We start from the raw sequence: 20,724 nt of genomic DNA on the forward strand, positions 1-20,724 counted from the left end.
GCATTTAAAAAAAACATAAATTTCCGCGTAAAAACATTTACCAATCAGAACAAGATACAATATGCCCTTAAACGGATCCCCACTATTTTTGTTACACCTCTGTACACGTATCAATGAAAGACTAAGAGTATATTCACTTATTGTAAGAAATTTCCGAATATTATCTGTAGATTTTACGAGCATTCAGCTGAAACGCGGTCACTTCAGGTGCTAACTTTACGGGTTTGTTTCATGGGCTGTTTACGATTAATTTGCTCAACTAATTACTAACGCGTACCGCGTAACGTCATCCTGCCGAGTTCTCGTGAGATGTAGAGGTAGTTATAAATATGGGCGAGTTTCCTCAAATTATTCACTTATTTATAGAATTAGTCATAAGAAGAAATGTAAGTAATATAAAGAAATGTAAAGTAATGTAAGTTGGTTAGCATTCAAATCTAGAATTACGACACCTGGCTTACGCTTACGGTTGACATACAAAACGGGTATTTTTTCACTCCTTAACACACCAATTGTGTTTTTGTATTATCTACTTACCATTGTAGGATTTGCTAGGGTAGTATACAATAAGTTCCGGCATGTACCTTCTTCTTCTTTGTCGTATCCTCATGACTGAGGGACGTAACGACTGTGGACACTTCACCAGTACTCTGCTCTCCAAGCCGCTCTATCTAGGGCTCGATGTATGCTAACCTGCAATGTGGCTTTTGTCTCTGACTTTATTTTGTCTATCCCTACGCTTGCTTGCTATGCGGCCAGTGCTCAATAAGTAGGGTCAGGTGTTCATCAGTTAGCCACTAATACACAAATTTAATAGCCAAGCGGATATCTGGCGAACGCGACGTTGCCGTTTGGTGCAACCAAGGGCATTAGATACCTAAGCACTTGCCTGCCCTACTCCCCAGTTAACAGCTCGCTCGCTCCATTTACGGACGAGTGAGACAAAAATTTCAATATTTCGTAAAAACTTTTTGGGAAATAAAGGAGTTTTTTTTATTCATGCCTTTTTGTTAAGTTTTAGAAGAATCTTAATATTTTAACTGCTCAGACGCGTTCTACAAGTCTCTTTTGACGTAGGTATTATGTATCTTAAACTGATAGTTTAAAAGTCAGATGAACATAAACGCGTCGGGAGGGGGTTGTCGATCATTGAACCAAAATCTGATGTCGAACATTTAACCATGGCTGTTCATATTGAAACGTAATATAAATGTTATTTTTGATGAAAAATACGCTGCAATGCCTGCAATCCTAACAAAACTTATAAATATAAATATGGAAACTAGTTACAACAAATAAACAGATGTTACTACCATAATTAGGTACATAGTAATTCGACTTATCATATGTTAGAAACTTGTATTTTTTACGGTTAATCACCATGTTACAAAATGGTGATTTTTGAGGATAATATACTAGTAAAAATATGTATTTATATATCTTTGTAATTATTTAACGAAAACTACGTTCTTAAATTTGTGGGGCTTATTATTTTTAAATAATTAAAAACATTTAAATTTTCATTCAATGTGTACAACCTGGTTAACTCTAGAAACCCCCCCCTGGCTTATACTGTCCTATAGGGTGGGCACTTTTAGCCAAATTCCATTTTTTTCTAAAAGCACAATAATACCTTTAAGGAAAATTAAAATTTCTTGAATGCAAATTTGTAGCCAATTAAATAATCTATCAATTAATGTCGCAATAATTTATTTTAATTGAAAATTTGCGAGATATGACCGCTCGAAAAAATGGTTAACTGATGAACAACTCACCATACGTGTAAATAACTAAGAAAAATAATTAAAATAAGTGACTTTTTCAAATTGTCTCCGAAATATAACGAGCCACAGATTCTTTAAAATGCCCGTTTAATATTCGTGACGTGACCGGTACGTCGATGTATGAAATATCGTTGTAAAAGAGTCCTGGATAAAAGTAGATAGCTATTTCATATTTCCCGGTTATATTTCTAACTCTATAACTAAATTCAAAAGTCACACGAATCGCTTACTCGAAATTAGCTCTTGTGATTCTTAAATTTTGTCTTTTTGTCCCTAAATTTACATATGTGCTCCGCTGCTGTCCTTTTTGGAAACATCAAAATTTATTGTCGCCTTTAGATGATTTGATCAAAATTAGTTTAGAGACGATTCTAAACATTCAGCTAAGTGAGCCTTCCTGGTCTCAAGCGTCCCTCCCTATTCGGTTTGGAGGTTTAGGAATTCGCAAAATTTCCAGTGTGGCTTCCCCAGCCTTTTTGGCGTCCACTCATAGCACGTCTGGTCTCATAGGAAATATTTTAAGGGCTTTGCCCACAAATTGTGAGATTGCGGGCTTTGAGGACGCCAAAAATGCTTTTAAAATTGCTTGCCCGGGAAAACAATTTCCAGACAACCCAAATTCACAAAGGAGTTGGGATAATGTTTACTGTGATTTAACTTACAATATTCTCCTAAACAACTGTACAGGTCCAGACCGCGCGAGGCTTTTGGCGGTCGGAGCCCGGGAAGCGGGTTACTGGCTACATGCCCATCCTTCGCCTAATACTGGTACTTTCTTGGATCCGGCCTCCCTTAGACTGGCGACTGGTTTGCGACTCGGGGTTTCGGTGTGTACGCCACACATATGCTCTTGTGGCACGGACGTGGACCGACTGGGACACCATGGATTATCTTGTCAAAAAAGTGCCGGCCGTTTTTCAAGACATGCGTCGCTTAATGACATAATCCGTCGGTCTCTTGCCACCATCAATGTACCCGCTCTTCTAGAGCCGACGGCATTATCAGAGATGATGGCAAGAGGCCCGATGGGGTGTCCTTGGTTCCTTGGAGCTTGGGACGGATGTTGGTGTGGGGTGCTACCTGCGTAGACACACTGGCACCGTCCCACCTCCAACGGACTAATGTAAAAGCGGGCGGAGCGGCGGAAAGCGCCGAAATTTTAAAACGTAATAAATATAAGAGCCTCGGTAAAGAGTATCATTTCGTTCCATTTGGAGTTGAAACTCTAGGTCCATGGGGTCCCAGCGCGCATAAGTTGTTTGCAGAAATCGCGAAGCGTCTGGTTGACGTAACTGGTGACCGAAGAGCTGGCGGCTTTCTCGCACAACGTATCAGCATTGCGATACAGCGGGGAAATGCCGCCAGCATCCTTGGTACAATGCCTCAAGGGCCTATTTTAGATTTAAGCTAGTTATTAATTTCGTTTACGTAGTACCACTGTATATATCTTGTATGTAAATAAATGTTTATTACGTTTCATATATGTACAACTAACTTGTATTATGGCGAAAGTGCATTATTATTACAACAATTTTATGAGTAAGTATTACAGCTTATCGGTCTGGTTTTAAAGCGCTATACTGGTTGCAACAGTTTATATTATGCTAAGGTGCCGTCCGTTTAATGCCCGTTTATTAAGCCATTTTATAGCTGATGTAGAATTTAGACGACAATCCGAGTCGTAAAATGAAGCTTGGCTCCCTAGATAACGCTATGATATAGTGGCTATATTACCTATACTCTGTACCTATACCTGTAACTACCTGTAAATAAGTCTTCCTAATTTTTTGTAATAATAAATAGGCTACGTACGTGTACTTACATGGGTATCTTAGTGATATTCATGGTGCTTTTGCCAGTCCTTTCCGTACCAGTTTGAGTTATAACTACTAAAAAACAAGGAAGGTGTGTTTTGTTGATGGTACTTATCGTTTTATCCCATGCTACTACTTCTTCGTAGCACACAATAATAGCACAATTTGAATAGGACAAACTGCGAAATCTCTTGAACAGTGGTGACATTTGGTATAAATCTCAATTAAATGTCCCTTTTCATGCCCACACCATTTAACATTTGGGGACCCCGACGAACCGCAGCCATCTTAGAAAATATGTACCTTCCTGGAAAAAATCGCATTTTACTCTGAATTTACGTATTCTATCGAAATATAAAATTCCTACGTACCTTTGTGGAAAAATTAAATCCCATCAAAAACATTACATTTTCCAAGATGGCTGCGGTTCCTCGAGGTCCCCAAATGTCAAATGGTTCGGACATGAACAAGGGATCTTTTTAATTAACATATAGTTTACAATACAATACAATACAAATCGTTTATTTAATCGTTCGTTTATAATCGTTTGTCAAAGGACTGTCTCATTTCAAACATAGACAGAGAATCATACTATCTTTGTCTTACACTAGTACTAGCACCCAAAAGAAAAGGATGAGTATAGTTTTTTTGTTCTTATTGACTGCCAATTTGGTTTGACCAACTATATATATATATATATACCAAATTTCATTACAGTTTTTAAGAGATTTCGCAGTTTGTCTTATTCCGATTGTGCTATAACAACAAGACCACAAAGAAACAAAAAGTGCAGCTGCAATTCTTATTTGCTTCATTAAGCAAATAAGAAGTGCAGCTGCAATTCTTATTTGCTTCATTAAGCAAATAAGAATTGCAGCTGCACTTATAGCAATGTTTATTTTCATTAAAATAAACATTATTAAAAACCGGCATGTATTTAACAGATCACCAGATTTAGTAAAAGTTAACACCAAAAAATTCGTTTTTACCACCAAAAATAATGAATGATCACCAAAATAAGAACTCCTATTTAATGAGAAATGATTCCCAAATTTGTACCATATTTTTATCCTTTTAAAACAAATAACACCAAAATAATCATTATTAACCCAAAAATTGTAAACGATCACCAAACTTAGACCTCCATTGTGAAATTATAACCAAATTTTTTAATCTTGTTATCCTATTAAAGCAAATGACTCCAAACTAATCATTGTAAATCCGAAAATAGTAAATGATTACCAAAATTAAACCTCCATTTTAATGTGAAATTATAACCAATTTTTTTAATTTTGCTATCCTATTAAAGCAAATTACTCCTAATTAATCATTGTAAACCCAAAAATAATTAATGCGTTTTGACAAAAACGGGACCAATCTGTATGTATATACTTACAATCAGAATAAGAATTTTCAAAATCGGTCCAGAAATGACGGAGTTATGGAGTCACAAACATAAAAAAAACCGAATTGAGAACCTCCTCCTTCTCAAATCTTGAAGTTGGTTAAAAATGTGCAAATATTTATCATCTTGTTATTCCATTAAATTAATTAATCCACTTCGTCACTTTTTTCTAGTAGCATTTCTTTTCTGTAAGGGTCGCAGTTCTAACCTAACCTAACCCACTTTTCTTGTAGCACTTCGTTTCTGTAAGGGCCATAGTTCTAACCTAACCCACTTTTTTTGTAGCATTTCGTTTATGTAAGGGACGCAGTTCTAACCTAACATAACCTAATTTTATAGTAGCATTTCGTTTCTGTAAGGGTCGCAGTTCTAACCTAACCTAACCCACTTCTCTAGTAGCATTTCTTTTCTGTAAGCGTGGCGCGTGACTGAATTGAGGATTGGGTCAGGCGAGCGCGGCGAGTGCGGTGCGGTGTACGAGGGATTGAGCGGGTAATTTTGGCATCATTTTATTTTATTTGGTAATATGTATACATTTTTTGGTAATCATAGTGGTTTATTTAAGTGAAAATATCGCATTAATTTGCTCTTCAAGATTTGGTGATCATTAGTTATATTTGGTGATCATTCATGATTTTTGGTGTTTGAATACAATTTGAAGTGCAGTCGTGATTTAAATCAGTGGTAGTTTTGTAATTTTAGACCTTATTTTTTTGGTGTTTAATATTTTTTTTGGTGAAAGCGATTTCTTTATTTAGGGTACCGGAGTATTTTTTGGTGGTCATTATATTTGGTGCCTTAAAAAACCACACGCCGCCGGCATGTAAGCTTATCCTGCCATTCAGGTGCAATGTTTACACCCGCCGATTTTCTTTTGTCCCTTTCATATGCAATACTTGCATACAATACAACGTCTAGCGACCTTCACCAACATAGACATAGTATAGTAGTTATAGACATGAAACCGAGCGACCAGGGGTAAGAGAAAGACATATTCATGTATTGACAGGTTAATGTATGGCAGCATAATCCTCCCCCCGCGGGTTGCTCACCTTGTCGTGGTGGAGGGGCTTAGTAACCGTGGCTTGGTCACCCACGGTGAAGCGAAGAGGCAACCAGGGCCGGTCTGTTTGAGGCGCGGGCTGGCCCGAGGAGGACGCTCCATGTGGGCTGGTTAAGCCCGCTTGTGATGCGCCGAAGGTGGACCGTCGAGGAAGAGGAGTGTCGGTATTGCGGTATGCCGTTCTCCCTATCCTCGGCGGCCGAGGTGGGATCGCAGGGGAAGAAGAGTGATGGTATTTCGATGCGCCACTCTCCCTATCCCCTGCGAACTTGGCGGGGCCGTTCCGCTGTAGCGGCGTTGGTGGGGCTGCAGAGGAAGAGGAGTGTCGGTGTTACGATCTGCCGTTCTCCCTGTCCTCTGCAGCCGAGTTGTGGTTTTGCGGCAGAACCATAGACCTGATCTGTCGCCGGGCGCCGGGGAAATTCCTGGCGCCCGTGGCTTCCTTGTGGCGGGCTCGGGGGGGGTCTGCTACAATACAGAATGGAAGCCGAGGAGGAAGGCGCGTCTTACCATCTGGCGCGCCTAGCGTGAAGGGCCTTCGGGCATTCGCGAAGGAGCCGCGCTTGTGGGCGGCTGCCGCCGGTGGGGTCGCGGATGACAAGCGCAAGCGTTCCTGTAACCCCACCAATAGGGCGGCGAGGCGGCATATGGGGGGTTTTTTAGTGGGTACACCGTGGGCGTCATTAGCCTAGACGGGAGTCCCACATAACCACTCGGGTCACCCCCGCACCCGGGTGGTATGCGTAATGCATTTTTCCCTCCTAACAAAAAAAAAAAAAAATGGCAGCATAATCCTTTTTCTCTTTCACTTATAAATTTCGGTATTTCACCATCGCCTCCTACCTATGCTGCCATAACCCGACCATGAAAAAAATCCCGGTCGGTGAAGGACAAAGCATGGCACTATTTTCTCTTTCCTCTTATAGGAATCACAATAAGACTATCTTTCTCTATCAAAGAGTGTCAGGCGTCAGGCCCCTGTTCACCAAGGAGGAGTTTTGGCCGAAGGGTGTCAAGTTTCGGTGGTTCCGCGGCCGGCTACCTGACACTGCGGGGTTGCGTATATACCTCATCGCAGCCATAATGTTTTTTAAGTTTTTTAGTGTTAAGATATATTCTTGTAATATGTATGCTAGTTTTAAGTTATTTAACTATTTATGGGTCATTAGTTGCCTGAAATATAGATTTTCATTCATTCATTCAAAAGAGAGGACACTTTGCTAGCTCGTCTCGACAAATGATATTTGTTAAACATAGGATTACGTATCATAAACAATGGAAAGGAAAATCATAGAATTTTGCGTTTAATTCTTCACTTATAGTCTTCACTTACATTATAAATTAACACAGATATCGTAAAACAACAGCTTTCTGACTAGAATAACAAATTATATTTAATATCTACAAAACATTTATCATTACATAACGATATTTAAATCTTTCACTGACATATATCTCTACTTTACAGGTAAAGAACATTTTCTATCGCAAAATAACACTATTGAGATTGAGATTTTATCACCATCCTCCTTGTGAAAATATTTTACACAATAAAGTCTTTCAAGTGGATTGAATCTTTCAATATACTCTAAAATACATAGTTTCCGACAAGATTGCGAGACAGAATCTATTTAAAGCCATTCCCGAAGTGACAGCGTACCCTTACGTGAGGTATAGCGAGTGTCTAACACTAAATCAACTTAGGTATACGTCGCGAGGGCTGTGGCCCAATTCTCCGCTCGATCGAGATGCATCACTATTCAGAAATTCTATCAACTTTCAATGCATCTTCCTTTGAAACTTAATAGACATCATATCAATCGATACTGAGAACTAACTGAGTGGACGGCGGCTGGGCGGCCTACACACTACTATACGATCACCTGAGTAAGTACATACCTAACTTTGCCTTAAAAATATCATCGACTTCGTCACAAAATAGACAAAAAAATAAATTTAACCATCTTATTAAACTCTTTCTAAACCTATGGAATATTTCAAAAATAAAATCTTTAGAAATACATACTAAAGTAATACTTTGGTAGTAAAGCTAACGATATGGAGGAACCCTGTAGAAGAAATAATTACGACTACAATACTCCTAATAAATAGTCATAGGAAACTTTATATTTGGTCACAGTTTGGTCAGGAGGGTCGAGAAGAGTCCGGTACAAAGCGACTAAAAATAATATCTTTAAACACCGAAGCTGACTCATTTTCGAACCGCAACACACAGTTATTGTCTTTATACGCACATCTATCTATCCTAATTTTATACCCATTTATAAAGCGTCGTGTGTGTTTACGTGAGGTTGGTGTTGGGGCCACGAGAGGAGGAGCTGCTCGTCGGCCGGCTGATCCAGACTCATGTTCTCTGACACGGCGGGCGAGTACACCTGGCCCAGGAGCGCCCCGCTGGAACGTGACTGTTGCCTGCAGAGCGGCCGCCGCGTCGGCGACTCGCTCTCGTCCGACATCGCTCGAGTAACTGTGATGCGTGGAGATCTACGCCGACGGCGATCCCGAGCCGCATTTTCCTCCAACCCGAGAGCTCGGCCGAGCACCACGTGCGGCGGTGCGCGGATTATGGGAATAGCCGACACCCGCGGCCGCGCCAATTCTTCGTGTGCCTGATCCTGCAACATGTTGCACGACGCGGCTCGCTGTGCAGGCCTCTCCGATCCACGTAAGCCCATCGCTGCGGCATCCGAAAGCCGTCGCGTCGTCGGCGGACGAATAGAGCCCGAGCCCGCTGACAACGACGGCCGCCGAGAGCCGCAAGCACTCGGAGTCCTCGCCTGAATTTCCTGTGTCACCTCGCTTTTCGTCATTCTTTTCCGTCGATAGTTTCGCAAGGAATCACGAAGCGGTCGACTTCGGATGCCGTATAAAATACTGTTGATAGGCGGAGCGGCTGCGAGCAGTGCCGCCGAAATGGCCGCCACCAACTGCGGTGGAATGGCAACAGCTGGCCATATCAATACGCAGTAGTACGGAAAGTAGAGTATAGCTAAAGAGCCGAGAGGTTGGAGCACCGCGGACAGAGCTCGACGTCGGGGTGGCGGTGGTGGTGAGAATGGGTTTCGTTGGTGTGTGACGGTAACCTGTGCAGAGAGTGTAACTTCGTAAATAGCGGCCGCAATTCTGTGTCGATGATACCGCGCTATACGAAGAATTTTCAGGCTGCAGAGGGCGACTAGAATAACCGGCAGTATTAAAGTTAGTAAAGCGTATACGAGGCAGAAGCCCAGCGCGGCGGGACCGGCGCCGCAGTCGGGCGCGCAGCTGCCGATGCCGGTGTTGTACACCAGCGGCGGCTTTGCTACGGCCAAGGGCGCAAGAAGCGCCGCCATCGCAACCCAGCCACCTGCCACGCTTATAAGCACCTGAAACCAAAATATCTTTTATAAACATATTATTGCTGCGAACTTGAAAGCTAACCCGATATATTTTTAATTTAAAAGGTGAATTATTGATAATAGGCAAGCGACCTGTGAATGCTCAAGCAATTTAAATTGGATGGCTTTGGACAGAGTTTTGACCCAGTTTTAAGTTACGACTGTAACCAGTTAACGATTCGCGCCTGTTCATATTGGCCGGTTCCTATTTATTAATCTGTGCCGGTTCCGAGTCTATACTTTGACGGCGCGGAATTCAATATCCTGTTTCCTGTTTTACCAACAATAAGAAATGGCAAGTTTTGAACAATTTCAACGAGGTTAAAAAATAAACCTATTTGAAAGTTTCCCATAAAAGCTTTCAGCATCGACGTGTATCATGACAAAAGGAAAATATAACAGTTAAAATTTTCGCCAGTATCCACTGAGGAATTAACTTGCAGGTTTTTCCCTAATGATGTCTAACAAGTCCTTGGACTTTTTGCTCTCTTAAATCGTTTCAAGAATTATATGGTTAACAATTATCTAAGTATCTAAACCGGCCAATGTGCGAGTCGGACTCGCGCACTAAGGGTTCCGTACCATTACGCAAAAAACGGCAAAAAAATCACGTTTGTTGTATGGGAGCCCCACTTAAATATTTATTTTATTCTGTTTTTAGTATTTGTTGTTAGGTATAGCGGCAACAGAAATACATCATCTGTGAAAATTTCAAGTGTCTATCACGGTTCATGAGAAACAGCCTGGTGACAGACGGACAGACAGACAGACAGATAGACATACTGACAGACAGCGGAGTCTTAGTAATCGGGTCCCGTTTTTACCCTATGGGTACGAAACCCTAAAAAGCACCTATATTGATTTTTTTAAGCTTAACAATGAAAGACGACAGTGGAGTGGACAGTGCCGCAGTGTATGTAGCTCGCATAGTACGAGTTTCAAACGCGTTTAATTTCACTAAATTGAACGCTTTTGAGACTCCACTATTTCTCGAGCCCTATGTATTGGAGTACACCGATTGCTCTAGTCGTAAGTCCATTTTTTCTGTTTATACCACCATAACCGAATAGGGCCCGAGAAATTGTGTAGTCTAAAAGGAACATTCCACAAGAATGTCGCTTACGTAACGCTTTTGCCTTGTATGGCACATCTACCTCAATCAAAACTGTAAAACTCCAGAATATACTGCCAATTTGTTAAACAAGTCATGAATATTACCAGACAAGATAGAAAGCTCTCAGCATTTTCGGAAGTACCTAATAGAAGAATGGCGTTACGTAAGCGACATTCTCGTGGAATGGAATTTGAATGGAATGGCCCAACCGGTTCCTTTACCTTCTTGGCTGAGACGATGGCCGCATAGTGCAGCGGTGCGGCGATGGCGGCGGCGCGGTCGGCGTGCAACCCGCAAACGGTCCACAGCTGCAGCGGGTGCAGCGCGTGCAGCAGCGCGCCGCACGCGCACGCTCCGCCGCCCGCGCAGAGTGCCGCGCCGCTTGCCAGCGCGCCCACCGCCCCTAGGTGGAGTAGCAGCACTGATGACGCTGTTGCTGGCTGGAAGTAAAATTTGAGGAATCAGAAATATAATAAATTAAAAATATTTAATCAAATACAAATGAACAACTTTGGGAACACATTTTGATTTGTGTTTTTTTAAGTAGTCACACTACTATATGTATATAACTTATAAACTGTAATCGATGTCATGTATTAAATAAAAAGTGACGAAACCATCCAGTGGTGAAGGCCGGATTTGAACCGGCGCGGCGTCTACTAAAGATAATAGCTAATATCGCGGCTAACGCCATGAACCCCTAGGCCATCTCGCCACGGCGGTACCCGTCCCAATTTCTCGACTATATGCCATCTTAGTAAGACTAGGCGTCTTTGACCAACTCTAAGGGCAAGCAGTGCGCGCTTGCACCCTCCTATACGAATTCCTTACAGAATTACGTTATAGCGAGAGGGACTGGTGCTGCCATCTATGAACAACTTTGGGAACAAATCAAATTATTTTATTGAATATTTTCATTTGTGTTTTTAAGTAGTCACACTAGTACTATATATAAATTATAAACTGTAAAATATATAAATTATAAAATACAAGTCTTTATTAATAACACCAAAGTTACAGGTCAAAATGTCTCAATGTACTATTAGTTATTCTGTGATAATAGAGTACTATTAGTTGTTCTGTGATAATAGGTACAGTACTTAAACTAAATATATCAATGTTATATTGTCATTTCAATTGTAACCAAATGGCTCAAAACTAAAACATACACACACACACACACACACACACACACACACACGCGCGCGCGCGCGCGCACACACACACACACACACACACACACACACACACACATGCGCGCAGGCTTGAGTACCTACTGGAACCTTCATGTGGATTGTATTGCTGTTATTGTACTGCTTGTAATTAGTATAGTTTGTAAATAGTAGTATAGGAAATAGGTAGTCAATGTTTGTAAATAGTATAGCTTAGCTTAGTAGGTGTATTAGTTATCAATAATCACGGAAGAGCGGTGCCTCCAAATTAGTCCAAATACAGACAAAAATATTGCTTACCGGGAAATACCATCCCTCAAATTATATGGACTCTGTTTTCTAAAATAAAGATTTTTTTGTATTTTGTATTTGTAACATTCTAGACTAGTATTTTTTATACTTAAAATTGTTTTATGTTTGACGATCTTTTCGTGAAATTCTTAGTATTAAATTTGATCTGTATATAATTCAATATTATTATGGAATAATATTAATATCAATAAATTGCTCTGATAATTAGCTTCAGATCAGCAGATCTAAAACAGAACACATGTTCTGCGATTTTGGCGGTCTCTCCAGTTTTGCTGCCATAGAACTCAATAGCGTTACATTGCCGGTCTGCTCCGACTTCAAGTACCTCGGTTCGCTCGTACAATGCGATGGCGATATTGATCGTGACGTGAAAAACCGGATTAGCACAGGATGGATGAAATGGCGACAGGTTACGGGAACCATTTGTGACGCCCGTATGCCTCTTTGGTTGAAGGGTAAAATTTATAAAACGATCATAAGACCTGTCGTCATGTATGGATCAGTGTTGGGCCCTAAAGGTGACGGATGAAAAGAGATTGCATGTAGCGGAGATGAGAATGTTAAGGTGGATGTGTGGCGTGACGAGAATGGATAGGATAAGGAATGAGTAATAAGAGGAAGCCTGAAAGTTGCACCCATAACAGAAAAAGTAAGGGCAAATCGCCTTGCATGGTACGGGCATGTGATGCGGAGGGATGAAAGTCGTGTGAGGAGAAAGGTATTAAGAATGAATGTGGAGGGAGGTACGAGGAGAGGAAATCCGAGGAAAAGGTGGATGGACTGTGTGAAAGATGATATGAAACTAACGCAAGTTTATGATGAGATGACGGGTGACAGAGAGGTATGGAAGAAAAAGACATGCTGCGCCGACCCCAAGTGAATGGGACAAGGGCAAGCGAATGATGAATTAGCTTAAGATAATATATAATGTACCATTCATAAGTTGTTGCGAGGCCTACATGAATAAAGTATATTTGAACTTTGAACCTAAGTTTACGGATGGGACAAAGCAGGTTAATGTTAAGGGTCGCTTGTTATCCTATGTCAAACGGTTTCTGGATCAGAACGTCTCAGTGTTTAAAGGGTTGATGAATGAAAAAATACAGATGTATTTTAAATAATGAATGGTATTTATTGTATGATGTTCTTAATGCATAATCGACTAACAGTTAAGTCATAGTGTTTATGTTGTTAAATTAAAATTTTGTTGTCTAATTTTTCTTAATTTTTAATACTTAATCTAAAAAATAAACCAACGGTATTGAAATTTAGTTGCTGACGAAATTTTGTACGGGTTGCATATATACTTATCAGTTTTACCTTTTAACTTTCTTGCTCATAAAATGTTTTGTATTTTTCGTTACTAACTACTAATCTCTGAGCAGAATTCAAATACATTATGAATTAAATTCATATTAATGGGCACCCTTCCATTAAATAGGACTACTTAAGAAAACATACTTGATGACATTATTTTCTCTGACCTTAATAAAAGGTAGCTCGGCTACCTAATTTATTAACCACGAGCATGTGTATTTACTCGTATGAGGGAAAATCGTGGCACACGACCTTAACGTTGTTATGTGGTACAAAGGAAAGGCGATAACGAAATGAATGCTGAGAAGATGGAGAATCCTGAATGCCATGGCAAGTAAACATCGACGGAATAAATAAATTTGCGCGTTCCTTATTGAGATATAGAATATAGACAGCCACGAACGCAAGTGTCGTAACCGCGATGCTACTTAAAACATCTGACACAGATGATAAAGGGATGATGATATATATCGAGGTATTTGTATCCAGTCGAGAAAGATTTTTGTTGATTTAAAATTAAAATAGGCTGATGTAAACGGGTCAAACACAAAACTATGTTCACGTCTTTCCTGTAAACATACCCAAAAGCTTAGGTATATAAAGGGTAATTTTCTTATTTAACCCTTATCCACATGAAAGGGTCCTTCTTTTATTTGTATAAGTATGATAAATTATATAATTTATAATTTATCATACTTAATAAATTAAATATTTTTAGAATTATATAATTATGTGTTTGAGAACTAACAGCTTTAGAAAGAAAGCTGTAAAAAAAACTAGGTATAGCGATGTGTTACCAATGCTATGTACAGTCAACTACTGATGAATTGAATAGGGTATTTGACTGTATTTAAGTAAAATAAATTATTTTACACCACGCATGAAATAAAGCACCAGAATATTAATAGAGAAACGTAGACAGCAGTTATTTTTAGAAACAATTTCTATTTTAAAACCTGTATAAAACTAATAAAGAGTAGGCAATTTGATTATTACGTCACATGTGTTTCATATAAATTCCATAGTAGCAAAATCGTTTTGACAGTTCGAAAAAAGAAGCTGATTTGACTAGTATAATACCCAATTAGAGATGGGTAGTGAGTAAATACTCAAGAGTAAATATCGAGTAAATACTCAGTATTTACTCAATTTACCCGTATTTACTCGTTTATACCCAATTTGGCGGGTATAAACTATTTAGAGTGCTGACACTGCTGACAGGGTATAGAAATCTGAAATAAAGGTGTATTTTGTACTAGATTTAGTAGTCCAATTAGTAAAAAATATATTTTAAGAGGGGCGTTCCATACATGTAACTAAGTGCCACAATAAAAAAATCTGAAACCACCAACGTGTGGCACATCATTAAATTGGTCTTTAAAAATAAATTCAATGTTATTACGCACTTTTTTCGATAAATTTAATACTTTTGGGAAAAAACCGTTTCCAAAGGCCAAAATAATGTTCATTCCTCTATAACTTTTGTAACAAAGTTAAATAAAATATGAAAAAATATCGGGAAAATAGACCCTAGAAAACACTTTGAGAAAAAAATACTTTAAACATGATCGGTCGGGTCATTTTTGAGTTTTCATTAAAAAACTCTTCATAAAAGGACGTAAGTGCCGCGTAAACACGTGATTTGGCGTGTACGGGAATTCAGGATTCCAAAAGGAGGACCTGTGGATTCTATTCCAGTCCTCAGTCACTTATTTTAATGGGAGAGTGGAACCCAGCATGGAAACGCTTTCTAAGCAGCAGTTGACCGCAACTAGATGGGTAGTTAGTAAAAACCCACCTACCTAAAATACCCGTATTTGCCGTATACCGTAACTATGTATTTAGTGTGGTTAAAATATGATTTTATTATAGTCGTTAGTTTTCAGGCTGGCCCTTTCGGTTAACTCTTTGTCTATTGTAAGTAAAACCGCACGTGCTACTACATGCAAAAAAAAAGAATCGCTAACTTTGACCGCGTATACTATACGGCTATACTATGTATAGTCGTTAATTTTCAAGCTGGCCCTTGCAGCTAACTCATTGTCTATTGTAAGTAAAACCGCACGTGCTACCCAGTCAACAAAAAACGGTTCGGTCAATTTAACCGGTTATTGAATTACAATTTCTATGGAACTTGCAATAAGATTCAAAATGAACTACGGAAAAATTTACGGTTACTGAGTTTCGGTGAGTCGAACGCTACAGAACCAATCTAAAATATGTCAACGAGATGCGTAACAAAGGCGCGTTATCCGATATAAAATTTCTGAAATTCTTTGAGAATTTCTGTTTTGCCCAATGGTTGACTGGTAGAGAATGCCTTGAGGCATTAAGTCCGCCATTTGTACATATTTTAATTGTGCAATAAAGTTTAAAAATAAATATCCATATCCATAAATTACATCACACGAATTTAGTGATTTCACATTTGGCAATCCCGTTTCCCCTCGTGTGACTTCACATATTTGACAATTTTGATATCAAAGAAATTAGCAAATTGAATGAAATATAGTTATTTTAATAAAAATATTTTAATTAATAGGAATATTAGAAATTGTATGACACGAAACCGATACGATATATCGTTTCAAAAACTAGCTTATTTAGTTGTATCGCGAATACAAACAATCAAAACAATTTTCGACTACGAGTGAAGTTAAAGTGACGTCACAACGTTTGTAACTCCTCTCCCCCGTGTCACAACATGTCACATTTTCTACACCCCCTCCCTCCCCCTAAACGTGGGACGTAATTAATAGTTTTCCATTGCAATTGGCACGTATTTAACCGGTCAACTAATTAATCGAATTTGGGTAGTTTAAAAAAATAGAAATGGGTACTTTTTTATTTTTTAATAGCCTACTGTGGTGTCCCACTGCTGGGCAAAGGTCTCCCCTCGTTTTTTACATTCGACCCTGTCATCGGCATTTTCCCACCATTTGGTGTAGAATGCGTCCAAGTCATCCCGCCATCTCCGTTTCGGTCTGCCTGAACCCCGGCCTGAACCGTCTGTGGTGTTCCGTGGGTCCCACTCAGTAACCATTTTGGTCATGGGTACTAAAATTAATAAATTCGCAACAAAAACGGAGCCTTAAATTATACAATATGAGTTGTATTTTTATGAATTTTGGCCACATTGCCAGGAAAGACAGTGATAACCTGGAAAAGCTGGTAATCACTGGTAAAATCGAAGGCGATAAGCCGAGACGTAGGAGCCCAATGCGGTGAACAGATCAAATTAGCTCAGCCCTTGATGTAACGCTCCACGGTGCCCTACACTCGGCGACAGACAGAAAGAAGTGGCGGCAAATTGTCCAAGAGAAGCTAGAAGTTACCTAGAAGTGACGTGACCCTCAGTGATGAGGAAACCGATGCAAGGAGGAGGAGACCACATTTTAAAAAGAAAACGGCTATATATTTGAGGCTCATATAAATTATTGGCGCTAAAATATTAATACACAGCCAAATTATATTATTATATGCCCAATGAAAGTTCGTGTTTAATATTTTACATTCCCGAATATTGATAAGCCAATAGCGTATTTGACTGTATTTAAAATTAATTATTTTACACCATGCATGAAATAAAGCACCAGAAGATTAATAGAGAAACGTAGACAGCAGTTGTTTTTAGACACAATTTCTATTTTAACGCCCGTATAAAACTATAAAGAGTAGGTAATTTGATTGTGACGTCACATGCTAGTGTTTCATATAAATTCCATAGTAGCAAAATCGTTTTGACAGTTCGAAAAAAGAAACTGATTTGACTAGTAGTCAAATACCCTATTAGAATTATATGCCAATGACCGAACCTTTTTTGCAGGTAGTAGCACGTGCGGTTTTACTTACAATAGACAAAAAGTTAGCCGTAAGAACTACTATACATACTATCTAACAATCGCCGCGCTATCTGGTAAGAGCTAATATTGTAAAGTATTTTCGCCGCAGTTTTATTTTAATAAACAACTGGTTAAAAACTGTATAATATGTGAATCAGCTTGCAACATGCACTTATCTAGAACGCAAGTAATTAAGTAACTTTGAATGTAATTACTAATTAAGTACCATCTTATTTAAAACAAAATTGTTAACTATACTTTATTACGTCTATATCCGCTAAATTCCAAATGACCTCTCACTGATAATCACCTTTTTGCCAAAAACTAAGCGTAATAAGCTTCTTATAACATAAATATCATTAATATACGTTAACACAATAAAATAAAAACCAATTTAGTACTTAAATCTCACCAAAGTATTGAAATTTTGTTAATAATCGTTTTTACTCACCGAAATGAGTAAATACGAGTATTTACTGTATGCTTTGAGTAAATACCGAGTAAATACTCAGTATTTACTCACCCCTACCCATCTCTATACCCAATACACGTTTGTATGTAGGGGGTCAATGATCTCTGTATCGGATGGATTGTACCACATGTTTATGAACAACAAAAAACCGGCCAAGTGCGAGTCGGACTCGCGTTCCAAGGGTTCCGTACATTACACAATTTAAACAATGTATTTTTTATGTAAAACGTGAGTGAAATGTTTTTAAAAAACCCGTAGGGGTCGGATTAAAAACTAAGTAATTAAGCCCGACTCACGCTTGACTGCACATTTCTAATAGGTTTTCCTGTAATCTATAGGTAAAGATCTATTTTGTGTATTTTTTTCAAAATTTTAGACTCATTAGTTTCGGAGATAAAGTGAGGGGAATGGTCATTTTTTGCCTATTTCCTTGAATAACTTCTAAATTGTTTATCCTAAAATTATAAAAAAATATATATTTGAGATTCTCCCAATGAGCTCTTTCATTTGATATGTAACGCAATACAGTTTGAAAAACTTTATTTTTTAATTTTCACATTTACCCAAAAGTGGTGTTAAAATTCATTTGTTTACGTTACATGTTTGTCTTTGGGTCACAAACTTACATATGTATACCAAATTTCAACTTAATTGGTCCAGTAGTTTCGGAGAAAATAGGCTGTGACAGACGGAGAGACAGAGAGACAGACAGACAGACAGACAGACAGACGCACGAGTGATCCTATAAGGGTTCCATTTTTTCCTTTTGAGGTACGGAACCCTAAAAAAACAGAGGTTTTTAAAAGCTTTCCATTGTACCAAACAACGCTATACCCGACATTCTGGCCACATTTGGTTAGTTTATCCAAACACCGACATTAGAACATTACAACACAAGGGCACTTTCCTGAATATTTCATAATGACCGCACTCAGCTGTGTCGCGCTATATATGAGATGCCAGTTTACTTTCAACCTTATTATTGCCATGGTAACGTTCAGAATAATATGTCTAGGTGGTAAAGTCTGGCCTTTCTGGTTAACCTTTACGGTTTACCAATCGAAGGTGAATGCGAGAAAAAATAGTTCCTGCGTACAATGTGTGAATTATGAGGGCTGAATTCATTCGCAGAGCAGACACTGGGCAGAGAACCTAGGCGCCTACATTTAATACAACTCTGGTTAGGTCAGGACCACATCAGTAAGCCTAGCACAGAAGCGGCGCGACAGGATATCGCCCGCGCGAGATACTGTCGCGTCGCCCCTGTGCTAAGCTTACAGTCATCTTATGAAGATAAATAGAGAAAAACCATTTCGAGGCTGCCCTAGAGCTAGAGCAGGTCTATTACGCCAGCATCTAAGTTATCTAATAAGCATAATGTAGGTACACAAATATAGTAATAATAGTACCAGGGGTAGGAATCTCCTCGCTTCGGGCAAACTCGGTTCCGTTCGGCTCTGCATTGCTCCGAGCAATTATTAGGGTTGGCACAACTTGACGTCCCTTTGTGTGCACGACCACAGATAAGATAATGACTTGAATTTTGACAACCCTAAATAGCTGAAAGGGATAGTGCCATATATTAAAAAAAGGATAGCATGATTCGACCCTGAACCGCTGTCAAACTTCGGTTTTGTAGGAAGTTTCCTTTCTGTACGGTGGTAGTAGGTACTATTATTTATTCTGTGATAGTACGTCGTGAGAGAAAAAGCGAGCTGTTTATAAAGGGTCATTATCTTTACGTCACAGCCAAGAAACAGTTTTGTGTGTATTTTAAATTTAACCTTTTTAGGGTTCCGTACCCAAAGTGTAAAAACGGGACCCTATTACTAAGACTTCGCTGTCTGTCTGTATGTCCGTCTGTCACCAGGCTGTATTTCATGAACCGTTATAGCTAGTCAGTTGAAATTTTTACAGATGATGTATCTCTGTTGCCGCTATAACAACAAATACTAAAAACAGAATAAAATAAATATTTAAGTGGGGCTACCATACAAGAAACGTGATTTTTTTGCCGTTTTTTTGCGTAATAGTACGGAACCCTTCGTGCGCGAGTCCGACTCGCACTTGGCCGGTTTTTTTACAAAGCAACGTCTCTTACGGCCCGATTCGAACAATGCGTATAAGAAGTCAGTCAGTCAAACAACACTTGTTCGAATCGGGCCGTTAGCCATTTCGTTTCATCATACCGGAAAATGCCACAGGCTACGATGTTGTGCTACGGCTGTAGCTTAGCAGTAGGTAAATGAAGTAAGTATTATCCATTGCACCTAAAGCTACTTTATTTATCTACGTAACAGGTTCATGATTTACTTAGATGGGTTTTACGCTTCGTCGGATCTTCATAAAACTTAGCTCGTCTTGACATTTTCTTATTTACTTTTTCCTTCAAGCTCTTACTATTGTATTATAATACTATACTAGCTCTTACTATATTCACTAAATTCGAAATACACAAAAATGGTAATTTCATTTCTAGAACTAGTAACCGTACAAATTCAGCCAGTTGGACATATACGTGATATAAGGATGTCTTAGGAATAACATATCGCCATGTTCAAAACTAAGTAAATATTAAAATAGAACCCAATGTATGAACCCAAGTCCATAACCTGTGAGCAAACTGGGTCGGCACTATTAGTCAAAGGTTGCGGAACAGATGTGTGTCAACAAGCGCTCCTAATGCGACAACTGGCGCAGTTCTAGGGCTCAATTTGCTACGTTCAATATCCTGTTTCTTAGCTTCTCTCTGTGTGTGTGTGTGTGTGTGTGTGTGTGTGTGTGTGTGTGTGTGTGTGTGTGCGTGCGTGCGTGCGTGCGTGCGCGCGCGCGCGTGTGTGTGTATGTGTGTGTGTGTGTGTGTGTGTGTGTGTGTGTGTGTGTGTGTGCGCGTGTGTAGTGTGTAGTGTGTGTTTGTAGTGATGAAAATGATATTTGGTGTAGTCCATATTTGTCTCATTAATCGTGTTATGCTAGTAAAATAGTAAAATAGTAATTTGTGCAATAAGAGAGCTATGTTAGTTTTTGCTTC

At 39.3% G+C, this 20,724-nt stretch overlaps 2 protein-coding genes across 2 annotated transcripts in view; both read right to left on the reverse strand.

The window, feature by feature from the left end:
- LOC134746188 (inositol hexakisphosphate kinase 1) overlaps window positions 1–20,724 on the reverse strand; it is a 356,169-nt gene that overhangs the window by 79,830 nt on the left and 255,615 nt on the right. The gene's annotated exons all lie outside the window — the stretch shown is intronic.
- Window positions 7,358–20,724, reverse strand: part of LOC134746189 (beta-3 adrenergic receptor-like) — a 107,312-nt gene continuing 93,945 nt past the window's right edge. Inside the window, exons 3-4 of the mRNA XM_063680515.1 lie at window positions 10,800–11,018; window positions 7,358–9,452 (exon numbers count right to left, since the gene is read on the reverse strand). Of these exons, the coding sequence (XP_063536585.1) occupies window positions 8,349–9,452; window positions 10,800–11,018 (1,323 nt within the window). The 3' untranslated portion in view covers window positions 7,358–8,348. The remainder of the gene's footprint in view (window positions 9,453–10,799; window positions 11,019–20,724) is intronic.

This window comes from Cydia strobilella, chromosome 12 (genome assembly GCF_947568885.1).
Source record: "Cydia strobilella chromosome 12, ilCydStro3.1, whole genome shotgun sequence".
NCBI lineage: Eukaryota > Metazoa > Arthropoda > Insecta > Lepidoptera > Tortricidae > Cydia > Cydia strobilella.